The sequence below is a fragment of the Pristiophorus japonicus genome, chromosome 22, assembly GCF_044704955.1.
Source record: "Pristiophorus japonicus isolate sPriJap1 chromosome 22, sPriJap1.hap1, whole genome shotgun sequence".
Lineage (NCBI taxonomy): Eukaryota > Metazoa > Chordata > Chondrichthyes > Pristiophoridae > Pristiophorus > Pristiophorus japonicus.
The window spans coordinates 23,005,533-23,031,331 of NC_091998.1; the positions used below are offsets into that span (position 1 = coordinate 23,005,533).

Genomic DNA, 25,799 nt, shown 5'->3' on the forward strand with positions numbered 1-25,799 from the left:
TTGGTGTATAAATATATTTATCTGTGATCAAAACAAATTGTCCTTAGATTGTGCACTGTTGTATGCATACTGAAATGCCAAGTAAGTCACTCAGTTGTCAGAACAACTAGGGATGAACAATAAATGCAACCTTGGCTGTGTCGTCCACATTCAGAGAAGAGAAAGTTTCACATTTCCTGACTGTCTTGCCTTGGGGGAGGTGCTGAAAGGGGCATGTGTGCTCAATACACCTGCATTCTTCAGTTTTAAAAGAAAGACACAAGTACCAAAGTCATCCTCAGAAATAAACAGAAGTCAGTAACTTTTTTTTAAAGATTTGATTTAATACTTCACCACATTCTGGCAGTCTTCACATTTCACAACCATTTCATTTTAAAAATCCTCCTCCAAAATCTGTACAGATTACTCACGTGACTGAATATTAGTACATGACTTGATCCAAGAAGCTTTAAAAAGGGACAGTAACACTTGCAGTACTCGACACCTATTGCACTGGTCAGTGAATACAAAACATATACATCTCAGAGCAAGGCAGTCCAATTTTTGTATGCAATTCTACATCGGTAAAAGCACCCCATCATGAAAGTCTTTTTAATGTGACTTGTTAATGTTAAGACTGCATTGGTGTGTAAATGCATTTATCAACGCCCAAAACAACGTTTCCTATGATTGTGCACTATTTGGGGCTGTATGAGTACTGAAATGGCCAAGCAAGTCACTCAGTTGTCGGGGCAACTAAGGGACGGGCAATACAAGCAGCCTTGCCAGTGTCGCTGCAGTGAACTCAAATTGAAAAAGGCTTCCACTCCAAGCCAAATATACTTTTGTTTTACTGGAGTCTGCTTAGCTGCAAACGCTGGGTGATTTTTCCTTAGATTACAGCTTTTAAACAAGATTGTTGCCCATATTATAGTTAGAATCATTCTAATATTTGCGACTCTCCACTAAAGCCAAGTAAAATGACAGCTGATATTGTTATAAACCTCGTCACTGCAGTTTAGGGCCTGAAGCAACATTTGCGGCAAGTTAGTCGGCTCACCTGGAGGCCTCCGTTTCAGAAGTGCTGTCTGATATTCAGCCATAGTTTGAATGCACTTGTATACCTGCTCAGTAACCAAATCCAGATCTCATCGTGGAAGCCACAGTCCAACACAAAAAAAATTCTTCTGTTTGTTGAGTTTAAAGCTTTGTTTTGCCAAAGAGCCAAATGCTGTCTCACTGGCTTGATACTCTCCGATCCTATAAAAGAGGTCTACAGGAGGGCTGCCTGGCATGAAGTACCAATGAGAGTGGAAGCTGCATGCAATACTTTGGGTATGTCATTAATGGGGCTTATATATCCATTACAAGGACCACAAAACAAATCTAGACACAAGTCTGCTAAATTTCTCATTGCTTCATTTTAAACACAATCCCTTGAGTTCGATTCAGTAATCACCCAATAAGGAAGAGTCAAGCCTAGTTACAAATTTATACAACAAACCTGAATTTGGCCAGATTCAATAATATTACAAGTATTTAGAAACCCTTATATTGTAATCATAATAAATACAGGGTAGTCATGCAGAGACACTTTTTTATTTGATACTTGCAGATAAGTAAGCAGTAGACCCTCAGTATCAAACAGCACCATATAAAAGGAACAGCTCCCTCTAGATGTGGGAGGTATGCAAATTACACTAACACCCTCTGCATCCTTTGACGACATTATGGAACATGTACTCTTAACAGAAGGATTACTGTCCCTTAAGAAAATATCAACCAACAGCAGAATATAGTAGGCACTAGTAGAACATAGAAATGGAACTACCAGTTCAGTTTTGATTATAGTGATTCAGCCACAGAAACATGTACAAACCCTCCATTTTTCTCCTTTCCCCTTCAGAATAAAGACAACAAATCTGAAACTCAAGACCCATTAACCTTTACATACAGCATTAAGAATCTTTCACCATATATTAGACAATTATATATACATTTCCAACAGAAATTCACCTTACAAGTTGCACTTAATAGCAAAAAAGGTCGAGAAGAAAATTAAACATGGCAATTTGGCCAGGGAAACGTGTGTCTGTAAAATCGCAATGGCTGAGACGGTGAAGCAGTTAACTGGGCAGCGGTGTATAACCTGGTAAAGTGATGCCACTAGAAGAATCATGGATGCCCCTTTGGTAGGCTGGTGTCTGTAAGAGCAAAGGGAAAAAAAGAGAAATACAACTGTCCAGGAACCAAAGAATATTTTGTTTTGGAAGGGTAAGCACAATTAAAGAAACCAGGGCTACATTCTGTTTCATAAATAGATCACTTTGATTTGTATCTTCTCAACTGTGAGACTTCACAGAAGGACAAGGAAAGCAACATTTGACTATTGGAATGATTACAATTTTCCATGCAGTGCTTCAACAGCCAAACGCTGGCCAAGCTATTTCTTTTTGTGAACCGAAATGGGAAAGAAATGCTTACTAGTAAGAAATGTGCTAGCCCACACGCTGGAACTGGATGCTAGCAGTTCCTGCACTCTACAGGACTTGAACCAAGTTTGCAGCACTTATTAACTGCCTTCTTACCAGAAAGTCCCAACACTAAGTTAGTTGCGTAAGCTCATTTACTGGTACACGGCAGCTCTTTATCTTTCCAATTCGAGATTATAAATTAGCTATAAGCAAACCTTTAGTAGCTACATAGAGAGTGCAACACTGTTCAGTAGACAACTTGCTTCTGTGTCTACAAGTACATTGAGAACTCAAACCTTTCGATAATTTACATCAATCTTGTTGGAACAAATCCCACATCCCAAACAAGTGTCAAATAACCCATCTGAAGTTGTCCACAGCAGTTGAAGCGCATGTACAGTGAGTTACAACAGTTCCTGCATGAGTGAAAAGCCAGAACTGGTGAGGGAGCTGACACTCAACCACCCTGTGGAGGACTGGCACCTGGCAGATTCTGTCACACATCAATTAATCCATCATAGGGCACCATGGACTGTTGCAGATTTTTAAATGCTGCTATTCCACATGTGCAAATTAATTCTGTGGGCACTGAAGTAACTGAATATAAGTAAAGAATAAATGGGATTATGCTGCAGTGCTCCACAGTTTATAATTCAACACCGTAAACACAATGAAGAGATTAAAAAGCAACAACACCCCATATTAAAAGGGTTCTTCCCAACATCACTGGTTATAAAGTTATTTTTGCAGTAATGTCAGTCTCCAGATTTATGTACTCATGTGGTGAACTGAGTATTTGACCCTGGGCTGCAACCAACACAAGTCCAGGGTCAAAGATTGTAGGTCAGCACTAAGTTCACATCCTGTGCCTTGCTGAAATTTACCCTTTGCTTGTTCAGTAAATGTTATTATTCAGCTATCCATCAATGTGTTTTGACAAGAGGCCACTGCAATTCTAATCACATCCATGTCTTTATGGTAAGAAAACAGGCAAGCATAAAGTAACCCTGTGCCATGATTTATTCATTTTAAACAAGACGTTTGGTTGAAATATACACTCCAGTTTTAAAGCATGATTTCACCCATGAAGCAGTTAACTAAGAGAAAATAAGTTTACTGTATCTAGGGAGTCATCAGTCAACTGACTGGAAGTACCCAATTATTGTAACTTTAGGACGATTGGAATGGTATAATGAGCCCTTTTGAAAGAAATTGAATCACTTGATCATTTTCTCAAATTGTCTGTTCCCTCCCCATAGATAAAACATGTCAATGACAACTGAAAATGACACTTCCAACATTTATTTTTTTTCCATATTGGAAGATTATGGAGCATTGACAAAGCATGAAATACAAATTCACAAAATGTAGCTTCACGTAAAATGTCAGGACGGTTCTCCGAGAGTTACTGCAGATATAAAATATATGGCTTACTGAATGAATTAGCCCAGAGAGGGTAATTTACACGTGTGTGCCAAATTTTGTGAAAACATTACAGTTAACAGAAACTATTTCCCCCACCCCTTTACAAATTTGGCACGAACAGTATACAACACACAAATTGTGTGAAAATGCAAACGTAATTTGTGGAATTTTTTTCGGGGGTGGAGGGAGAAATGGAACTAAGGAAGAGTGATTTTATTTTAAATAGTAATTTAAATGTAAAGCAGATTATTCAAATGACAGCATAACACCAGCAGTGTGCAGCGATTTTGGTATTCCGGTGGGTTAAGAAAGACACTATACACAGGTTTTACAATTGAAATAAAAATAAAAAATACTGCCAAATACAGAACAGGACAGGTTTATAATTCTTGAACTGATTACTGGATGCGACCACAAACTTTGACCAGTCTTTTATTCAGTTGCCGTCTGCCTGTTGTACATTTACAGCATTTTCTGTGAGGATTTCCAGCATTTATATTCTTTTCCTCTTATCTATCATTTAACCGGTGATTTCACTGCACTGGGGTGGGGGGGATGTGATATGGTAAGCTTCACATTAAAATAGTTAAGTACTAAAATCTAATAACTGAAAATAAAAAATGAAAGTTTACATCTAATTTTTAAGCTGATTCATTTAATTTCAGAATGCAGTTACTTATTGGGTGGGTAGGGGAAGAGAGGGGGAATTCCAAATAGGATTTTCTACCCTGCATAAAATCCAAAATGTAATTTAACTCCTACTGTGAATCCTGTTGTAATCAGACAAGGCATTTAAATCATATTCTAGCTCAAATTCACCAGCATAAAAGGATGATCCATTTCTGGCACAAAAGGACGTAAGCCCCGGCTGAACTAAGGGAGGTTGAGAGAATTCTTAATGGAAGGAATTATTATTTCAGAAGTTGTTTAACGTAATATTTTAAAAATCTGTAAATCATCCCATGCCCTAGGAGACAGCTTGCCTTAGTTCACTCATCTACTGTAACCTGAACATCAAACATCCTGTAGTGCAAACTCCTGGGTCAGCTCATTGTTGCACTCACGAGACATGAAAAACCACGTTATTTCCATTCCATTTTGTTACTTATAACTGAGCAAAAATGGCTATTTTCGGTACAAAATTGGTCAATTATTAAGATGAAAGTGATTCATTAACGCTAATCATCTCAGCTAATTTTTGTAATATCCAATTCACTGCATACATTCCTGTAGTCCATACTGGATAGAAACATTTAGGGGGGGAAAAAACACAGCAATTATTCAATACAAGTACGCACTAAAAAATAAAATAACCCAAGGAGCAAATGCAGGCGCCATGCCCTCAGCTACCTAACCGTGGCATTTATTACAATCTTACAATTCATTGTACACTAGTTTTTAAACTGAAGTAAAAATGGGAAAAAAGTACTACAATCCCTTCACATCCCCACACTGTTCTCCAAAATAAGTATACCACAACACAGCTATTCCCATCTTTACAATCAAATTTGTATCACAATTTGCAAAGATTATTGCACATTGACTATGAGAAAACAAATATACAAACGCATTGAACATCTCTCTAACATACAAAGTACATGGATAACAATATTTCCATCTACACAACAGTTTCAGCTGTGAATTTGGTTAACTCCTGGTGGTGGACCAGAGACACTTTAACAACAGAAATAAATTAAAAGTTACATTCCATATTGTACTGAATGGTAGGAAAGTGGGCAGCTCAATGTCCTTGAGATGGTACATTGATTGTGTGAGGTAGTTCATTAATTATTTAAGAACCTCTTTTGATACGTTAGTTCTGTCACCTGTGAAATGTGTAATGTTTGCCTGGAATATAACCCTACTCCATTGATTCTCGTCGAGGTTGGCATTTTGACAAATTATGTTAGGAAAAAGCCAGCTACAAATTAAACCATTATTACTGCAGGGCACTACATACTGTGAACTCCTTGCATAACAGAAAGGAATTAACCAAATCACTCGCAATTAGAAAGAACAGCTTATTATGGGCAATGTGATCTTATTAGAATAAGCTTAGAGTTGGCATTCACTCAAGAAATAAAACTCTTTTTGTGCAGTCTTCACTTGCGGTGCCTAATCGTTCCGATGTCACACTTTCGCTTCCTAATTCTACTCCTGTCCATTAGCTTACACAACTGGAGATCATTTTTTTTCCCCGTTTGAATACGCCTAACTTTGCACCCAAAATGGCTGCATTAAAATTTAAAACACGCTCAAGGTTCAGCTTTGGAGGTGTAATGTAAACAGGTAGGCCACCTAGTCAACCACAGTTTATTACGGACACTGGCATTCAAGGTTTTGCGAGACATGATAACTTATTGTCCTAGTCCACAACGAGCAGTAAGCCAGAGCCAACCGGAGTAGAAAAGATCCCGGAATGCTTAAATGGCATAAACCACTTCATGCAAGTGAGAAAGAGTGAAAAGTTGCCTAACTAAGCTGTCCCTCTGCGCACCGAGAGGCTGGAGCTCATTTGTATTTTGTGATCGTTTTTCCTCCCAAAACAGGCCCTATGTAATGGTGTTAAATGTCAGTCCTTTTCAAATGTACAAGTCATGCTTTAGGGTTACTTGCCCCACACTAAACGCTGCTGTATTTAAGTTACTGTATGTAAATCCAACATAATTCAAAGTCATATTCTATGGCAAAATAATTCCAATAAAATGAAAACGCAGTTGAGCTTTTTAAAAGCTGGTCTACCCTCTCTATCATTTAGCGCAAACAGTAAGAACCCAGAGAGAGGGAGGCTAGTCATCTGCAACAGCCCAGAGGTCCCGCCGACGTCTCTAGACTGCTGTCGGTATCTGAGGCCAGTGTTGGATCTGTTGACATGGAGGACACATCATTGACAGATGATGAAGAAGATGGATGATGAGAACCATTGATCATTGCTGCACCTGTGCTATGAGAAATAAGGAAACAAGTCAGTAATGTAGCAGACAGGTCATTTTTCAGCAGCATTACAATCGAATAAACCAGCCACATCAATATGTGGAACGTGAACAGTATAAGCAGCTCTAAAGCACTAGGCTATTGAAACCTACAACCTCATTCACATTTGTTCCCAAGTGCAAAACCTGTAGCAATGAGTTCAGGACGGCTTTAAAGTTGACTTTTATTCTGTCACCATGACTGGAACAGTACAGTATGTACACAGTTTAAACAACATTCAGTCTATTATAAGGTTCTTTGTACAAGATTCAGTATTACAGATTGGCAATTGGAAATAAACTACATTTAAAGACGTGGGCTCAAACTAGGGAATTGGTTTAAAAATGATACCCATGATAATTCAACTCTTATCTCGGTAATGTTGGTAGGAGAAAATTGGGTCAAAACCCCAGTTTTCAGCGGTTCCAACTAGGTAACATTTAGTAAGGATGGCAGACAAGTGGCAAAAAGTAAATCCCAGCAAAAGAATTAGAAAAAAACAATGCATGGTTTAAGGCCACTTGAACCACACACGTATGGGGGAAGTAGGGTGAAAATGGATATACAGGGATTTCACATTTCTTCATTTGGCATTAACAACTCTGATGTTCCACTTCTTGAGGCACTATATCAGTGCAGGCTGGCTGTCTCGAGTAACTTTAATGTGCACCTTAGTGGCAAACAAATTTAAGTTCTGTGAGTGCCTGAGCAAAAGTACAGCAGGGGATTTCACATTGGGTTATAAAACTCTATTGGTCTTATAGATGTACCATACATTAAGTACTTGTTTAGAAACTACTTCAACCACAATTTAGTCATAAGCAGTAATAAAGAAAATGCCACACTTTTTTTTTTGAAGTGTTAAATTTTCAAAGTTCAATCTCCATTCATTATTGCCATGTATCCCAGCTAGCAGACTCTTCCTCGTCCAGCTCTTCCCTCTCATCCTGAAATTAATAGTTTTAATTACACACAGGTCGCTAAAGAGTCAGTCACATTCTTAATTATGGGACCACTTATTTAGAAAAACGCTCAAGTCTTCAGTGAAAAATCATATCCTTTTAAGAACTGAATAGGGTTACTGCTCCAACGCCAGATTACATGTGTTTTGACCATTCAGACTGGATCCTAGCACTGAACCAAGAATACAAAGCTGACAGGTTAGACAGCCTGCAAAAAGGGATCAGAGGATATTAGGTGGAATCCATTGTTCAGCCATGTTGAGTCAGAATTATTCATTCGCAGCTGTGATAATGTGCAGTGTGTTTTTTCCTGAAAAAGAACAATTCCATTTCTGCCTGGAGTTTACAAGACACAACTAACATAAGGGTTAACACACAGCAACACAAGACCAAGCAAGGGAGAGAGCAGGAACATTTTTGAAAGGAAACAAAATCCATTCATTCTACGAGATTTCCTTTGAACAGATTACTTAATGAAGTTCTATGTAGCGTCCATCTCAGTCAGATGATCTTTCCTTGGGCCATGTACAAGCCCCTGCTTGGAACTTTATAAGTGGCTGTTTGACTGAAGGAGTCAGCAGCTCCTGCTTGCTTCCTTCTGCATCTATCTGCCATGTTGTTGCTCTTCAAACTCTCTCCGACTGCCTCAAACATATTTCTTGAGCAGCTTAAAGGTCAGGCTGAGGTGCCAGTAACAGGAGAGTTGAGACCAACTCCTGATGCATATTCATCCCTATAAAGGAACACTGTATCTGTGTCATTTAACTAAGGTGTCTTAAATTTAAAATTGAAGAGATGGTTTATTTTTATCCACAATTTAAAGAGGTTCACTTCAATGATGGATGGGAGATTGTTAAGGGTATTTGGATCTTTGTAGCCTCAAATGTTATGCTCCTGCAGAGTGGATGGTTGTGAGTCTTGTCAAGCTCCACACCTGCGCAAGTGTGTGCGCCCATATATCTGTATGTAGCATTGAGCCATTGCATAGTCAGATGTCATATTTAGTTGCTGAGGAATTGTGAAGTTACTTCAGTTCAGGAGCTGTTCCAATATTTTGATGACAAATTCAGACGGCAGCTGAATTTGAACTCCCTACCAGTGGGACAAGGCATGATAGCAGCAGCTGTCACTGAAAATGGAATACGGTGATGATAAAGCCTCCAGACTTTACACAGTACTCTTAATAATAAAGCCGCTCCTTGCACTTAAAAAAAAAACGTAATTATCCAATACTTAGAAATAAGCAACTAAAATAATATAGCGAAGTGGGAATTTAGTGCTATAAAAATGAAATTATCAGCTCATTTTAATGAAGCAACTTTAAATTAAAAGTAGTCTGTATATATCCAAAAGACGTATCTTGTATCGGGTAATGAACCAATTGCAGACTTTTCTCGTTGTATATAAACTTTATTTTCATTATTTGATAAATGTTTTGTGGTTCATTTTTCTACAGAAATATGTTGTTATCTGTAAAGACGCTGATATTTGCCAAGTTAATATAAACTCGGCAGCACAGCACGAGACATTTAACCCAGTAAACAGGTTGATTCAAGTAGGGTAACTGCTAACCCTCGGATCAGGCAACTCTATGGAGGGCAGAATAATAAATGACAGCTTCTAGATTACAGTGAACAAGACCTATTTATGGAAACTGTAGTGAACCTACAGAGAGAAACAGTTCTACATAAAAACCCCAAATTGATAAACGTCCATATCCAATTTGAGCAGAACTATTACATTCCTCCAGCTTCACATCAAAAAGTATTCATTAAACTTAACACATTTGCGGGGAACAACTGGAGATAATAAAACCTGCACTATTGGCAACTGGGCAATCACATTGCACAACTGGCCAGAAAATCATGCTGGAGTACTATCATCATCATCATAGGCGGTCCCTCAAAACGAGGATGACTTGCTTCCACGCCAAAAAAGGATGAGTTCACAGGTGTTTCAATGAAGGACCCGAACTACATCCTCAAGGGTGGAAGATGCCTGTGCATGGATTTTTTTAATGTGTGGTGGCCGTTGCACACCACATGGGCTTGACAGAGCTAGGTCTTATGGAGTACTATGACGCAGCAATAAATCACGAACACCATGGGTTTAGAGCTAGTGTGAAGCTAAATTAGCAGACAATGCCCCTTTCTAGTACTCCTCAATACCCCCACCCGAACCAATCATTTGAGCTAGACTATTATTTTATCTTACATATGAACATAAGAAATAGGAGCAGGAGTAAGGCACCTGGTCCCTCGAGCCTTCTCTGCCATTTAATAAGATCATGGCTGATCTGATCATGGACTCACCTTCCATTTCCCTGCACGCTCCTCATAACCCTTTATTCCCTTATTGCTCAAAAATCTGTCTTTCTCCGCCTTAAATATATTCAATGACCCAGCTCTCTGGGGCATAGAATTACAACCCTCAGAAAATAAATTCCTCCTCATCTCAGTTTTAAATGGGCGGCCCCTTATGCTGAGACTATGTCCCCTAGTGTTAGTTTCCCCTATGTGAAAATATCCTCTCTGCATCCACCTTGTCGAGCCCCCTCATTATCTTATATATTTCGAAAAGATCACCTCTCATTCTTCTGAACTCCAATGAGTATAGGCCGAACTTATCTTCATAAGTCAACCCCCTCATCTCAGGAATCAATCTAGTGAACCTTCCCTGAACAGCCTCCAATGCAAGTATATCCTTCCTTAAATACGGACACTAAAACTGTATACAGTATTCGAGGTGTGGCCTCATCAATACCCTGTACAGTTGTAACAGGGCTTCTCTACTTTTATACTCTATCCCCCTTGCAATAAAGGCTAACATTCCATTTGCCTTTGTGATTCACGAGGTTGGGGGTAATATGTTAGTATGGATAGAGGATTGGCTAACGAACAGAGAGTCGGGATAAATGGTTCATAGAAACATAGAACCATAGAAATTAGGTGCAGGAGCAGGCCATTCGGCCCTTCGAGCCTGCACCGCCATTCAATAAGATCACGGCTGATCATTCAACCTCAGTACCCCTTTCCTGCTTTCTCTCCATACCCCTTGATCCCTTTGGCCGTAAGTGCCGTATCTAACTCCATTTTGAATATATCTAATGAACTGGCCTCAACAACTTTCTGCTGTAGAGAATTCCATAGGTTAACCACTCAGTGAAGAAGTTTCTCCTCATCTCGGTCCTAAATGGCTTACCCCTTATTCTTCGACTGTGACCGCTGGTTCTGGAGCTCCCCAGCAACGGGAACATTCTTCCTGCCTTTAACCTGTGCAATCCCGTCAGAATTTTACATGTTTCTATGAGATCCCCTCTCATTCTTCTAAATTCCAGTGGATACAAGCCGAGTTGATCCAGTCTCTCCTCATGTGTCAGTCCTGCCATCCCAGGAATCAATCTGGTGAACCTTCGTTGTACTCCCTCAATAGCAAGAACGTCCTTCCTCAGATTAGGGGACCAAAACGGAACACAATATTCCAGGTGTGGCCTCACCAAGGCTCTGTACAACTGCAGTAAGACCTCTCTGCTCCTATACTCAAATCCTCTAGCTATGAAGGCCAACATACCATTTGCCTTCTTCACTGCCTGCTGTACCTGCATGTCAAACTTCAATGACTGATGTACCATGACACCCAGGTCTCGTTGCCCCTCCCCTTTTCCTAATCTGTCACCATTCAGATAATATTCTGTCTTCCTGTTTTTGCCACCAAATATTCTGTCTTCCTGTTTTTGCAACCATTCTCTGGTTGGCAACCAGTAACATAAGAACATAAGAATTAGGAACAGGAGTAGGCCATCTAGCCCCTCGAGCCTGCTCCGCCATTCAAAAAGAGCATGGCTGATCTGGCTGTGGACTCAGCTCCACTTACCCACCCGCTCCCCATAACCCTCAATTCCCTTATTGCTTAAAAATCTATCTATCTGTGATTTGAATACATTCAATGAGCTAGCCTCAACTGCTTCCTTGGGTAGAGAATTCCACAAATTCACAACCCAGTGGGAGAAGAAATTCCTTCTCAACTCGGTTTTAAATTGGCTCCCCCGTATTTTGAGGCTGTGCTCCCTAGTTCTTGTCTCCCCGACCAGTGGAAACAACTTCTCTGCCTCTATCTTCTCTATCCCTTTCATTATTTTGAATGTTTCTATAAGATCACTCCTCATCCTTCTGCACTCCAATGAGTAAAGACCCAGTCTATTCAATCTATCATAAGGTAACCCCCCCTCATCTCCAGAATCAGCCTAGTGAATCATCTCTGTACCCCTCCAAAGCTAGTATATCCTTCCTGAAGTAAGGTGACCAAAACTGCACGCAGTACTCCAGGTGCGGCCTCACCAATACCCTGTACAGTTGCAGCAGGATCTCCCTGCTTTTGTACTCCATCCCTCTCGCAATGAAGGCCAACATTCCATTCGCCTTCCTGATTACCTGCTGCACTTGCAAACTAACTTTTTGGGATTCATGCACAAGGACCCCTAGGTCCCTCTGCACCGCAGCATGTTGTCATTTCTCCCCATTCTAATAATATTCCCTTTTACTGTTTTTTTTCCCCCAAGGTGGATGACCTCACATTTTCCGACATTGTATTCCATCTGCCAAACCTTAGCCCATTCGCTTAACCTATCTAAATCTCTTTGCAGCCTCTCTCTGTCCTCTACACAACCCGCTTTCCCACTAATCTTTGTGTCATCTGCAAATTTTGTTACACGACACTCTGTCCCCTCTTCCAGGTCATCTATGTATATTGTAAACAGTTGTGGTCCCAGCACCGATCCCTGTGGCACACCACTAACCACCGATTTTCAACCCGAAAAGGACCCATTTATCCCGACTCTCTGCTTTCTGTTAGCCAGCCAATTCTCGATCCATGCTAATACATTTCCTCTGACTCCGCGTACCTTTATCTTCTGCAGTAACCTTTTGTGTGGCACCTTATCGAATGCCTTTTGGAAATCTAAATACACCACATCCATCGGTACACCTCTATCCACCATGCTCGTTATATCCTTAAAGAATTCCAGTAAGTTAGTTAAACACGATTTCCCCTTCATGAATCGATGTTGCGTCTGCTTGATTGCACTATTCCTATCTAGATGTCCCGCTATTTCTTCCTTAATGATAGCTTCAAGCATTTTCCCCACCACAGATGTTAAACTAAGCGGCCTATAGTTACCTGCCTTTTGTCTGCCCCCTTTTTTAAACAGAGGCGTTACATTAGCTGCTTTCCAATCCGTTGGTACCTCCCTAGAGTCCAGAGAATTTTGGTAGATTATAACAAATGCATCTGCTATAACTTCCGTCATCTCTTTTAATACCCTGGGATGCATTTCATCAGGACCAGGGGACTTGTCTACCTTGAGTCCCATTAGTCTGTCCAGCACTAACCCCTAGTGATAGTGATTGTCTCAAGGTCCTCCCTTCCCACATTCCCGTGACCAGCAATTTTTGGCATGCTTTTTGTGTCTTCCACTGTGAAGACAGAAGCAAAATAATGGTTTAAGGTCTCAGCCATCTCCACATTTCCCATTATTAAATCCCCCTTCTCATCTTCTAAGGGACCAACATTTACTTTAGTCACTCTCTTCCGTTTTATATATCGGTAAAAGCTTTTACTATCTGTTTTTATGCTTTGCGCAAGTTTACTTTCGTAACCTATCTTTCCTTTCTTTATTGCTTTCTTAGTCATTCTTTGCTGTCGTTTAAAATGTTCCCAATCTTCTAGTTTTCCACTAACCTTGGCCACCTTATACGCATTGGTTTTTAATTTGATACTCTCCTTTATTTCCTTGGTTATCACTTCTCTTACCGCCCTTCTTTTTCACTGCAACATATTTTTGTTGAGCACTATGAAAGAGCTCCTTAAAAGTCCTCCACTGTTCCTCAATTGTGCCACCGTTTAGTCTGTGTTCCCAGTCTACTTTAGCCAACTCTGCCCTCATCCCACTGTAGTCCCCTTTGTTTAAGCATAGTACACTTGTTTGAGACACTACTTCCTCACCCTCAATCTGTATTACAAATTCAACCATACTGTGATCACTCATTCCGAGAGGATCTTTTACTAGATCATTTATTATTCCTGTCTCATTACACAGGACCAGATCTAAGATAGCTTGCTCCCTTGTAGATTCTGCAACATACTGTTCTAAGAAACAATCCCGTATACATTCTATGAATTCCTCCTCCAGGCTACCCCGTGCGATTTGATTTGACCAATCGATATGTAGGTTAAAATTCCCCATGATTACTGCCGTTCCTTTTTCACATACCTCCATATTCCCTTGATTATTGTCCGTCCCACCGTGAAGTTATTATTTTGGGGCCTATAAACTATGTCCACGAGTGACTTTTTCCCCTTACTATCTCTAATCTCCACCCACAATGATTCAACATTTTGTTCATTAGAGCCAATATCATCTCTCACAACTGCCCTGATATCATCCTTTATTAACAGAGCTACCCCACCTCCTTTCCCTTCTTGTCTATCCTTCCGAATTGTCAGATACCCCTGTATGTTTAATTCCCAGTCTTGGCCACCCTGCAATCACGTTTCTGTAATGGCCACTCAATCATACCTATTTGTAATGATTTGTGCTGTCAACTCATTTACTTTATTTCGAATGCTGCGTGCTTTTAGGTAGAGTGTTTTAATATTAGTTTTTAAACCCTGATTTTGAGTTTTGACTCCTCCTACAGCCCCTTTATATTCATACATATTGTCCCTTCCTATCACCTTGTGGTTTACACCTACCCCAGTGCTACTCTGCTCTGTTGCCTCCTGCCTTTTTCATTCTTTCTTGGTCCTGTTCATCTGCGCTCTCACCCACTCTAACTAGCTCAGAGCCCTCTCCTGGGTTCCGAATACTCCTCGCCTTGAGGCACCGAGCTTTCATGCTTGCCTTTTTATTACACTTTGACCCTTTAGAATTTTGCTGTACAGTGGCCCTTTTTGTTTTTTGCCTTCCACTTTTACTCATCTCCTTTCTTTCTTTTGCTTCGGTCTCCATTTTGTTTCCCTCTGTCTCCCTGCATTGGTTCCCGTCCCCCTGCCATATTAGTTTAACTCCTCCCCAACAGCACTAGCAAATACTCCCCCCTAGGACATTGGTTCCGGTCCTGCCTAGGTGCAGACCATCCGGTTTGTACTGGTCCCACCTCCCCCAGAACCGGTTCCAATGCCCCAGGAATTTGAATCCCTCCCTGCTGCACCACTGCTCAAGCCACGTATTCATCTGCGCTATCCTGTGATTCCTACTCTGACTAGTACGTGGCACTGGTAGCAAGATTACTACTTTTGAGGTCCTACTTTTAAATTTAGCTCCTATCTCCTGAAATTCGTCTCGTCGGACCTCATCCCTTTTTTTTTTAATAACCGATATCGTTGGTACCAATGTGCACCACGACAACTGGCTGTTCACCCTCCCTTTTCAGAATGTCCTGCACCCGATCCGAGACATCCTTGACCCTTGCACTAGGGAGGCAACATACCATCCTGGAGTCTCGGTTGCGGCCGCAGAAACGCCTATCTATTCCCCTTACAATTGAATCCCCTATCACTATCGCTCTCCCACTCTTTTTCCTGCCCTCCAGCAACAGAGCTAGCCACGGTGCCATGAACTTGGCTGCTGCTGCCCTCCCCTGATGAGTCATCCCCCTCAACAGTACTCAAAGCGGTGTATCTGTTTTGCAGGGGGATGACCGCAGGGGACCCCTGCACTACCTTCTTTGCACTGTTCCTCCTGCTGGTCTTCCATTCCCTAGCTGGCTGCGGACCCTTCACCTGCGGTAAGACCAACTCGCTACACGTGCTATTCAAGTCATTCTCAGCATCGTGGATGCTCCAGATTGAATCCACCCTCAGCTGCAATTACGCAACGCGGTCCGTCAGGAGCTGGAGGCGGATACACTTCCCGCACATGTAGTCGTCAGGGACACCGGAAGTGTCCCCGAGTTCCCACATGGTACAAGAGGAGCATATCATGTGACCGAGCTCTCCTGCCATGTCTTAACCCTTAGATACACTTAATTTGGTGACAACACTTAGCAGGTTACTTACTGATATAAAAAACAAAGAACAGAAAAGCTACTCACCAATCGCCAGCCAATCACTTACCCCTTTGGCTGTGATGTCACCTTTTGATTTCTTTCTACTTGTTTTTGCTTTTTCTCCCGGCTGGAGCTGTACAAGCACGCCTCTCACCGACTGCCGCCTCTCCGACTCACCACTCTGGCCTCTTGTAACTAGTGGGGTGCCGCAGGGATCAGTGCTGGGACCCCAACTATTTACAATCTATATTAACAGCTTGGAACAAGGAACTGAGTGTAACTCAGCCAAGTTTGCTGATGATACAAAGATGGGAGGAAAAGCAATTTGTGAGGAGGACACACAAAATCTGTAAAAGGACATAGACAGGCTAAGTGAGTGGGCAAAAATTTGGCAGATGGAGTATAATGTTGGAGAGTGTGAGATCATGCACTTTGGCAGAAAAAAATCAAAGAGCAATTTATTATTTAAATGGAGAAAGATTGCAAAGTGCCGCAGTACAGCGGGACCTGGGGGTACTTGTGCATAAAACACAAAAGGATAGTTTACAGGTACAGCAAGTGATCAGGAAGGCCAATGGTATCTTGGCCTTTATTGCAATGGGGATGGAGTAGAAAAGCAGGGCAGCCAGCTATACAAGGTATTGGTGAGGCCACACCTGGAATACTGCGTGCAGTTTTGGTTTCCATATTTACAAAAGGATATACTTGCTTTGGAGGTAGTTCAGAGAAGGTTCACTAGGTTGATTCCGGGGATGAGGGGGTTGACTTACGAGGAAAGGTTGAGTAGGTTGGGCCTCTCCTCATTGGAATTCAGAAGAATGAGGTGTGATCTTATCGAAACGTATAAGATTATGAGGGGGCTTGACAAGGTGGATGCAGAGAGGATGTTTCCACTGATGGGAGAGGTTAGAACTAAAGGGCATGACCTTAGAATAAGGGGACGCCCATTTAAAACAGAGATGAGGAGGAATTTCTTCTCTCCGAGGGTTGTAAATCTGTGAAATTTGCTGCCTGAGAGAGAAGCTGGGACATTGAATAAATTTAAGACAGAGATAGACAGTTTCTTAAACGATAAGGGGTTATGGGGAGCGGGTGGGTAAGTGGAGCTGAGTCCATGATCAGATCAGCCATGATCTTATTGAATGGCGGAGCAGGCTCGAGGGGCTGTATGGCCTACTCCTGTTCCTATTTCTTATGTTCTTACTTGCTGTACCTGCATACTAACTTTTTGTGTTTCATGCACAAGGACCCCCAGGTCCCTCTGTACTGCAGCACTTTGCAAATTTTCTCCATTTAAATAATTTGCTTTTCTATTTTTTCTGCCAAAGTGGATAACCTCACATTTTCCCACATTATACTCCATCTGCCAAATTTTTGCCCACTCACTTAGCCTGTCTGTATCCCTTAGGCTCCAAGCAACAGGGTCCCATGCAGGCTTCTCTGTAGAGTCTGGGGCAGGGGCAGTGGCAGATCGGGGTTCTCTCGGCCTCTGGGCAATGTAACTCCAGCGCCGGGCTATAGGGTGTCACGGGGAACAGAACCATGCCCAGTTATCCAAGACACTTGCGCCGAACCCAGAGATGGTGACTTTCTCTTGACCAGCACCAACAACAAATGGTGATTTGATTTGCCTCAAGGACCAGGTCAAGCAGTTCCTGGGACATTTGAAAACACAACCATGTCAGCTGCATCTGGCCAGGACACCTGACCCGGCGCAGATACATCAGTTGGTTCAAGCGTATTATTAGTGGAGCTCCCTCTGTGGGCAGGAACACCCCCTCCCACTCTCCCTCTTAAGAGGCACTGAAGGGAAAGATCAGATAGCAAAGTTAGTCTCGCAAACCTACGAGGTGGGCGGAGCTCGCAGGTGGTTGGACAGGTCACAAGATTTGCCAAAATGCCGACTCCTCTTCCGCAGAACGAGGTCCCGCTTCAGGATTGGCCTCTGCTTCCAAATATTAGCGCGTCCTCTTTTTTCCAGAAGGTTGTTGTAATGTATGCACCCGTGAGTATGCTCACAGGTTTGTAGAGCTGTTGCATTGTGAGTGGCTTAGCCAGTCATGTGATGTTCACAAGACTTAATAAAACCCCAGCCAGTTTGGTCTCGGTCATCCACGACAAGGTGTGCAGTTGTGAGCCTAGTGGATGAACTGGTAATGTGTACGGTGATTGTTAAACCTTTGATAATAAACCAACTAGTTCTTAATAGCAATGGGCTGTTATGAATTCTTAAGCAAAGAACCCATGAAGCAAGTACATTAGAGTTGTGGAGGGACAGAGGCCTCAATTTCTCCCGCGGTCTCTGCCCTACACTCCCTTTCCTCGGCACCGCTGTTTTAACTTTTGATGCTGGAGGACCTGCTGTTGGTTCTGGCACAGGCTCCTCCGGTCCTGCAGTGCCGAGATCCTGCTTGGATAAAAAGGAATCTGTGATGTATAGAATTTCTTAGCTGACATTTTTTTTAAAGAAAATGGCTAGGATAAGAACTTTTTTTTTTTTTAAGTAAACCAAGTTACAGCTGTAAGTGTCAGGGTTATTTAGGGTTTGTGATTTAATAATGCAATCGCAGATGTATTGTTCTTTAACTGCTGAGTACTCACACTGGGGAACAAAGCTCAGAATAATGGTTTGAGACCAGTGGTGCAAACTGTCGCCATCCAATGGCAAAATGCTTACTTCCCTCAATCAGCCATCAGTGCTGCTGGTGGCTCAGTAAATAGATCCAGTAGGTAGCTGGGCAAGAAAGACTAAGAAGGTCCCAGGTTCAATTTCTTGTCAGTGATCTCGGCCAGTGCGACGATGCTGCAAAAGGACACTTCAGGCAAAAGCACGCTTTGTAATCAACCACCTGCAGACTTCAAATTATCATTATCTACATGCCAGGTGCAAGCAAAACATTCTATCAATACTAGAAGCAAGGAATGTTGTTGCTGCAGTAAAGTTTTGTTGCCATTAGATGGTAGTGTTGCACTATGTACAGTTTATTGAGTGGTATTGAACAGTAAACCAGCACCACCTATTGTGTGCCCATTCTCCCCTCTTTCCTGCAGCAACTGTATCCAAAGGGCCTGACACACAATGTAACTGGTCCAAGTCCCAGGTAGTTATCGGGTTACCAGTAAAAATATATACCACTTGCTGTAAGTTTTGAACCGTTTCCAATTGTAGCTGCAATTTGGAACCAGGTTCATCTACATCGCCAGGTTTTAAGAACTGAAGGTACAGACTGCAATTCTCTTGGTCCAATTTATATCAATTCTATTCAACAATCTACCTGGAATTTAAAATCAAGTCATTCAGATGTGCGGCGTTTAGTATATTTTAAATGAGGTACCTTTATTTGGAATCAGACCAGATGAATTAGTGAACAAGAGTTCAACTTTAACTCAATACCCACTCCTAACAATTGTTCACTAATTAATTTGGTCTGATTCCAAATAAAGGTACCTCATTTAAAATATACTAAAGACCACACATCTGAATGACTTGATTTTAAATTCCAGGTAGATTGTTGAATAGAATCGATATAAATTGGATCAAGAGATTGTAGTCTGTACCTGCAGTTCTTAAAACCTGTATTCAGGTGAAGGAGTTGGTTGGAGGAAGTTCAGTATCTGTCTCAACTCTCTGTAGATGACACACAGATATTTACCACTGCAAATGTGCCCTTTTTTGTACCAAAATATTCTTGCAATAACTAACCTAAAGAAGGTGGCTGTCCTCGTATAACGCCATTCTTCATTCTCTCTTCCCACTCCAGGACCTCCTTATATATCAACTCTGTAGACAACAAATCAAAAAATTGGCTTATTAAAATACTTGGGTGATACGATCACTAGAATGCAAACACTGATATACCTGCATGGTTTGGAATTAAGAATGGTTTTGGAGTTCTGAAAATCCCCACCCTTGACGTAGGCAACTTCTATCCATTCTGCACTGCAGGATCCCTAGAACCAGTTTTGTTTTGTGTGAAAATCTGTATGAGAAAAAACTATAACCTGAGGCCACTTACTGGACATTTTCATGGAGAAATGAACTATTTAGACGTTTGCAACTGTAATGAGGCTTTTAGGGACAGCTCACTCCAAACGAGTAACTGCTCTGTGTTGCAAAATTTTAGGTTTCTGTTTATTTCAATAACATTTTACAAAACAGAAAGCAATTAATGAACACATTTTAAAACAATCCTACTTCAAATTTGCGATTTAAATCGTTGAGAATATAATACAATTAACTTCAGTAGGGAAAAAAATTTGCTGAAAGTACCTCATCTTTTTATAGCATGAAGTCTGATATTTATCAGATATTTCTTCAACTTTTCATTTTTTTTTAATAAAAGCTTGCATTGTAGTGCTGACCCTGAAGATATAGAAAGAGGCCAACATCAATTCTGGGGAAACGTGCTGGTTGCCCCAGAGTGGCTTCAAACTGGCCTAAGAGCTGTCCGATTCAGAGAATCCCTGTTACAGACTGGCAATTTTAGGTTCTTAGTTTGTACTGTGACCTCCCGGGGTGAGGACAGCTCCCATGCCAACCTGAAGTTAGCCCCCCGCCACCAATGTTCCGGCTAAACTGCACGGCTGCGTAGCTGTAGTGGTCCTGCGCAGGCCGCTTACCGGCTTTGCAATGGGAGATTTCGCACATGTGGTAAATTGTCAATGGGCCGCGCACTCGGAAAAAAATTAGGGGGAATATTGCCGCACCCCACCCCAGACTTTAGTCTTCAATGAAGCCGCTCTGGGATGTTCTGCCTAACTGACGTCACTAGGGTGTCTCAGCGGGAAGGGAGACCCTACCCGAGGAGCTCAGATCAGCACGAAGAATAAAGTCAGTTTTTAAAAGAAAAGGAATTTTTAATGCAATTTGTAGTATTTTATTCCATAAAAAGGGAGGGCACTTTGAACAAATAGTACTCCCCCCCTACACTTTCCTCAGCCATTGACTGTAGATAATGAATTAATTTAGTTACTCTGGAATGAGCATTTGAAAGCTAGTTTAAGCAACTCCATTAAAAACCGGCTACCTCTCTCCGTGAACACGCATTTTATGTTAAATCCAAGTGGAGTTCTTGAGCATGAATATTTGGAGCATGAAGCAGAGCCAAGATCCTGGTTTCTGAGAATATTCCTTTACCTTTCCACTCATCTATAGTGTGATCCCGCTCATCTAACTGCTTGTCATAGATCTTGGGTGGAGGCTGGAAAAATAAATTGAAATCCTGTTAAGACAAATCCTTAACTCTCTGCAGATGTTTAAACAGTACACAAAATCTCATGCAACAGGACACAACTGTGGTTAACCAAAGGTCTGCTCAATTAGTGCTTCATGAAATATGGTTTAATTGAAAGCAGATTATAAATGAACTATAAATCACAGGTTGAGAACAGTCTGCAACATTCAGGTCTAAAAATAGTTACCAACAATTCAGCACAGTGCATACAGGCTACGCCAAAGTAGTAGTTAAGGTGAATGTCAACGCAATTAACTCTTGCAACCAGGCATCCAATATAGACTATAGCATAGGGGCAGAGGTGGGGGAGGAAGAGAAGTGGGAGAGAGCGAGAGAGCTGGGGGGTCAGGGGAGCGAGAGAGCTAGGGGGTCAGGGGAGCGAGAGAGCTGGGGGGTCAGGGGAGCGAGAGAGCTGGGGGGTCAGGGGAGCGAGAGAGCTGGGGGGTCAGGGGAGCGAGAGAGCTGGGGGGTCAGGGGAGCGAGAGAGCTGGGGGGTCAGGGGAGCGAGAGAGCTGGGGGGTCAGGGGAGCGAGAGAGCTGGAGGGTCAGGGGAGCGAGAGAGCTGGGGGGTCAGGGGAGCGAGAGAGCTGGGGGGTCAGGGGAGCGAGAGAGCTGGGGGGTCAGGGGAGCGAGAGAGCTGGGGGGTCAGGGGAGCGAGAGAGCTGGGGGGTCAGGGGAGCGAGAGAGCTGGGGGGTCAGGGGAGCGAGAGAGCTGGGGGTCAGGGGAGCGAGAGATGGGGGAGAGGGGAGCGAGAGATGGGGGAGAGGGGAGCGAGAGATGGGGGAAAGGGGAGCGAGAGATGGGGGAAAGGGGAGCGAGAGATGGGGGAGAGGGGAGCGAGAGGTTGGGGGAGAGAGGAGCGAGAGAAGGGGGAAAAGGGGAGCGAGAGACGTGGGAAAAGAGGAGCGAGAGGCATGGGAAAGGGGAGCGAGAGGCGGGGGAAAGGGGAGCGAGAGGCGGGGGAAAGGGGAGCGAGAACTGGGGGTCAGGGGAGCGAGAGATGGGGGAAAGGGGAGCGAGAGACGGGGGAAAGGGGAGCGAGAGACGGGGGAAAGGGGAGCGAGAGACGGGGGAAAGGGGAGCGAGAGACGGGGGAAAGGGGAGCGAGAGACGGGGGAAAGGGGAGCGAGAGACGGGGGAAAGGGGAGCGAGAGACGGGGGAAAGGGAAGCGAGAGACGGGGGAAAGGGGAGCGAGAGATGGGGGAAAGGGGAGCGAGAGATGGGGAAGGGAGAGAGGGAGAGAGAGAGAGATGGGGAAAGGGAGAGAGAGAGAGAGAGAGAGAGAGAGAGAGATGGGGGAAAGGGAGAGAGAGAGAGATGGGGGAAAGGGAGAGAGGGAGAGATGGGGGAAAGGAAGAGAGAGATGGGGGAAAGGGGAGCGAGAGATGGGGGAAAGGGGAGAGAGAGATGGGGGAAAGGGAGAGAGAGAGATGGGGGAAAGGGAGAGAGAGAGATGGGGGAAAGGGAGAGAGAGAGATGGGGGAAAGGGAGAGAGACAGAGAGAGAGAGAGATGGGGGAAAGGAAGAGAGAGAGATGGGGGAAAGGAAGAGAGAGAGAGATGGGGGAAAGGGAGAGAGAGATGGGGGAAAGGGAGAGAGAGAGAGAAGGGGGAGAGGTGTCATCCCATTTATATTCACAACTGCCTGGGTATTGCTGTGGGCTCAGCTACTGATGGTTTTGGTGAGAACAGGCAGCTCTCTCAGGCTGAACCAAGATTCTAGCTGCTATTAAAGTTCACACAGCAACATCAAAATTTGGATGGCTTGTCCCTACAATTTGTCGTTGGAATAGATGGGGAGAGGAGTGGAGTCTGAAAATGTCAGGTTTTAGTCAGGATATAAATAACTTGTAAAACTAACATTTTGATTGCAGCAGTAAACAGCATTCGATCATTTTGAGCTGTCGAAACAGGGAAATACTTTGAACAGAAAGTACACTTCTTCTTGCTACCCTGATCCAATTCATTCACCTTTACCTCAAAACGCTCAACACATTTACCCTTCTAAACTCAATTTATTCAGCTTTATTGACCAACAGCACGTCATTTTCATTACTGCAGCAAAACAATTTCTTAAATATCAGATCATCCATGGCATTGCTCATAGTAAGTCTAACAACGAAGTGTTTAATGAAGGACAGAACAATATACCATATAACGCACAACTGAAGAGGAACTTGCATTTATATAGTCTTTCATGCCCTGGATGTCTCAAAATGCTTCACAGTCAATTAAGTACTTTTGAAGAAGTGAATTATTTAAGTAAACCTGGCAATTCATTTGTGTTCAGTAAGTTCCTACAAACAGCAGTGAGATAAATGACAAGTTAATCTGATTTTTGTGCCTTAAAGAAATATATGTTTGTTGTAAATTATGTATTAATTCTTTAAATGCTAGCCATTGGTTGTCTACCATCATACCTTTTAATGTAGCTTCCCAATCTACCTGAGTCAATTCGCCCCCTCATACCTAAGTAGTTTCCTTTGTTTAAATTTAAGACCCTAGTTTCGGATTTAACTAAATCACTTTCAAACTTAATGTAAAATTCTATCATTATGGTCACTCTTCCCTAAAGGCCCCTTTGCTACAAGGTTACTAATTAACCCTTCCACATTGCACAATACGAGATCTAAAATAGCCTGATCTCTAGTTGGTTTCTCAACATACTGATCTAGAAAACCATCTTGTATACATTCCATGAATTCGTCCTCTACACTATTACTGCAAATTTGATTTACCCCGTCTATATGTAGATTAAAGTCCCCCATGATTCTTGTATTACCCTTGTTACATGTGCCTCTAATTTCCTGATTTATACTGTGCCCCACATTACCACTACTGTTTGGGGACCTATAAACAAATCCCACCAATGTTTTCTGCTCCTTGCTGTTTCTTAGCTCTACCCAAACTGATTCTACTTCTTGATTTTCCGAGCAAAGATCCTTTATCTCTACTGTCTTTATCCCAACCTTTATTATCCTTTACTACCCTTCCTCCTTTTCCATTTCGCCTATCTCTTCTAAAAATGAAGTATCCTGGAATATTTAGTTCCCAACCGTGGCCACTTTGCAGCCAAGTCTCCGTAATGGTTATTAGATCAAACATTTTAATTTTTATCTATGCTATCAATTCATCTATTTTGTTGCGAATGCTTCGCACAGATATAGTGCCTTTAGCTTTGACGTTTTTCTATTTTTCCCTGATCTTATGTTATGATGTTCTTAAGGTGATATCTAATCTGATCTCTTCTACCAAATAGCAGATTAAATATATTTTTAAATTCTAGACTGCTGAGATTTTTAACTTTTGTTATCTTTTTGCTCACATTTCAGAAATGAGTTTTAAATTGCTGACTTCACATTCAAAGCTATTTGAGTTACACATTTACATTGAACAATATCTGCTCAAGATAACAGTTCATAAAAAAACCCAAAACACTTACAGCTTCTACTTCGGCAGGATCATACCAAACATTAATGTAAGGGTGTTGCAGAGCATCATCCACGGAAATCCTCTTCGATGCATCGATTACAAGCATTTTACATAACAAATCTCTGGCTTGACTTGCTGCAACACAGAAGGGAAACTTCCAGGTAAGTACTGCACAGATCATAAACCTGAATATCTATAACCGTACCGTACATCTTAAAATAAGCACTATGAAAAAGTGATTACAAAATGAAGTGCTTTGCTAGTCAGCAATCAGCCAGACACACAGGGACGCCAAGAGAATTTCATAATTCCTGGAGCAGGTGCTTCTGACACACAAAAGTAAGAATGTTTGTTCAAACATATGCATGAAACTCAGCTAGTGGTGTGCAACTTAACTTCTTTCTATATACACAGTGGAGTTCAGAAGAGTTCAGGTGATCTTATTGAAACTTATAATGAGGGGGCTCGACAAGGTGGACTCAGAGAGGATATTCCTACTCATAGAGGAAACTAAAACTAGGGGACATAGTCTTAGAATAAGGGGCCAACCATTTAAAACTGAGATGATGAGGAGGAATTTCTTCTCAGAGGGTTGTAAATCTATGAAATTCTCGGCCCCAGAGAGCTGTGGAGGCTGGGTCATTGAATATATTTAAGGCGGAGATCGACAGATTTTTGAGCGATAAGGGAGTAAAGAGTTATGGGGAACGGGCAGGGAAGTGGAGCTGAGTCCATGATCAGATCAGCTATGATCTTATTGAATGGCGGAGCAGGCTCGAATGGCCATATGGCCTACTCCTGCTCCTATTTCTTATGTTCTTATGTTCAACTTAGAAAGAAAAACAACTAAACCTGCATTCATATTGTGCCTTTCATGGCCTTAGGAAGTAGCCAATGAAATACTTTTTGACGTGTAGACACTGTTATAATGTAGGATAACAAGATAGTCAATTTGCCCACAGCCAGGTCGCACAAAATCAGAAAGTCACACAGATAATCTGTTTATAAAAAAAATCGATTGTGGGAACAGGGAGAACTCCACTGTGAAAAGTGCCATTGGGTTCTTTTACCTGATAGGCAAGACAGACTCATCCAAAAAATGGGACCACCAGCAGTGCAGCACTCCCTCAGGACTTTATTAGAGTGTGAGCCGAGATTATGTGCTGAAGTCTCTGTAATGGGGCTGGAACTCATGACCTCCTGACTGAGAGTTGAGAGTGCGAACACTGAGCCACGGCCAACACCAATTTAGAGACACAAATTTCAGTCAATAA

General features: G+C 42.3%; 1 protein-coding gene across 6 annotated transcripts in view; it reads right to left on the bottom strand.

Annotated features, from left to right (window-relative positions):
- Window positions 1-312: 312 nt before the first annotated feature.
- The window catches only part of mapk8a (mitogen-activated protein kinase 8a), a 133,126-nt gene continuing 107,639 nt past the window's right edge, over window positions 313-25,799 (bottom strand). For 3 of the 6 annotated variants that reach the window (XM_070865757.1, XM_070865758.1, XM_070865759.1), the window contains 4 exons: window positions 24,536-24,660; window positions 20,996-21,059; window positions 19,562-19,639; window positions 3,740-6,817 (listed from right to left, as the gene is read on the bottom strand). In XM_070865757.1, the coding sequence (XP_070721858.1) occupies window positions 6,672-6,817; window positions 19,562-19,639; window positions 20,996-21,059; window positions 24,536-24,660 (413 nt within the window). In that variant the 3' untranslated portion in view covers window positions 3,740-6,671. Of the gene's footprint in view, window positions 2,184-3,739; window positions 6,823-7,696; window positions 7,799-19,561; window positions 19,640-20,995; window positions 21,060-24,535; window positions 24,661-25,799 lie in introns of those variants that run through there. The other 3 variants (XR_011588358.1, XM_070865760.1, XM_070865761.1) reach the window with 3 other exon arrangements.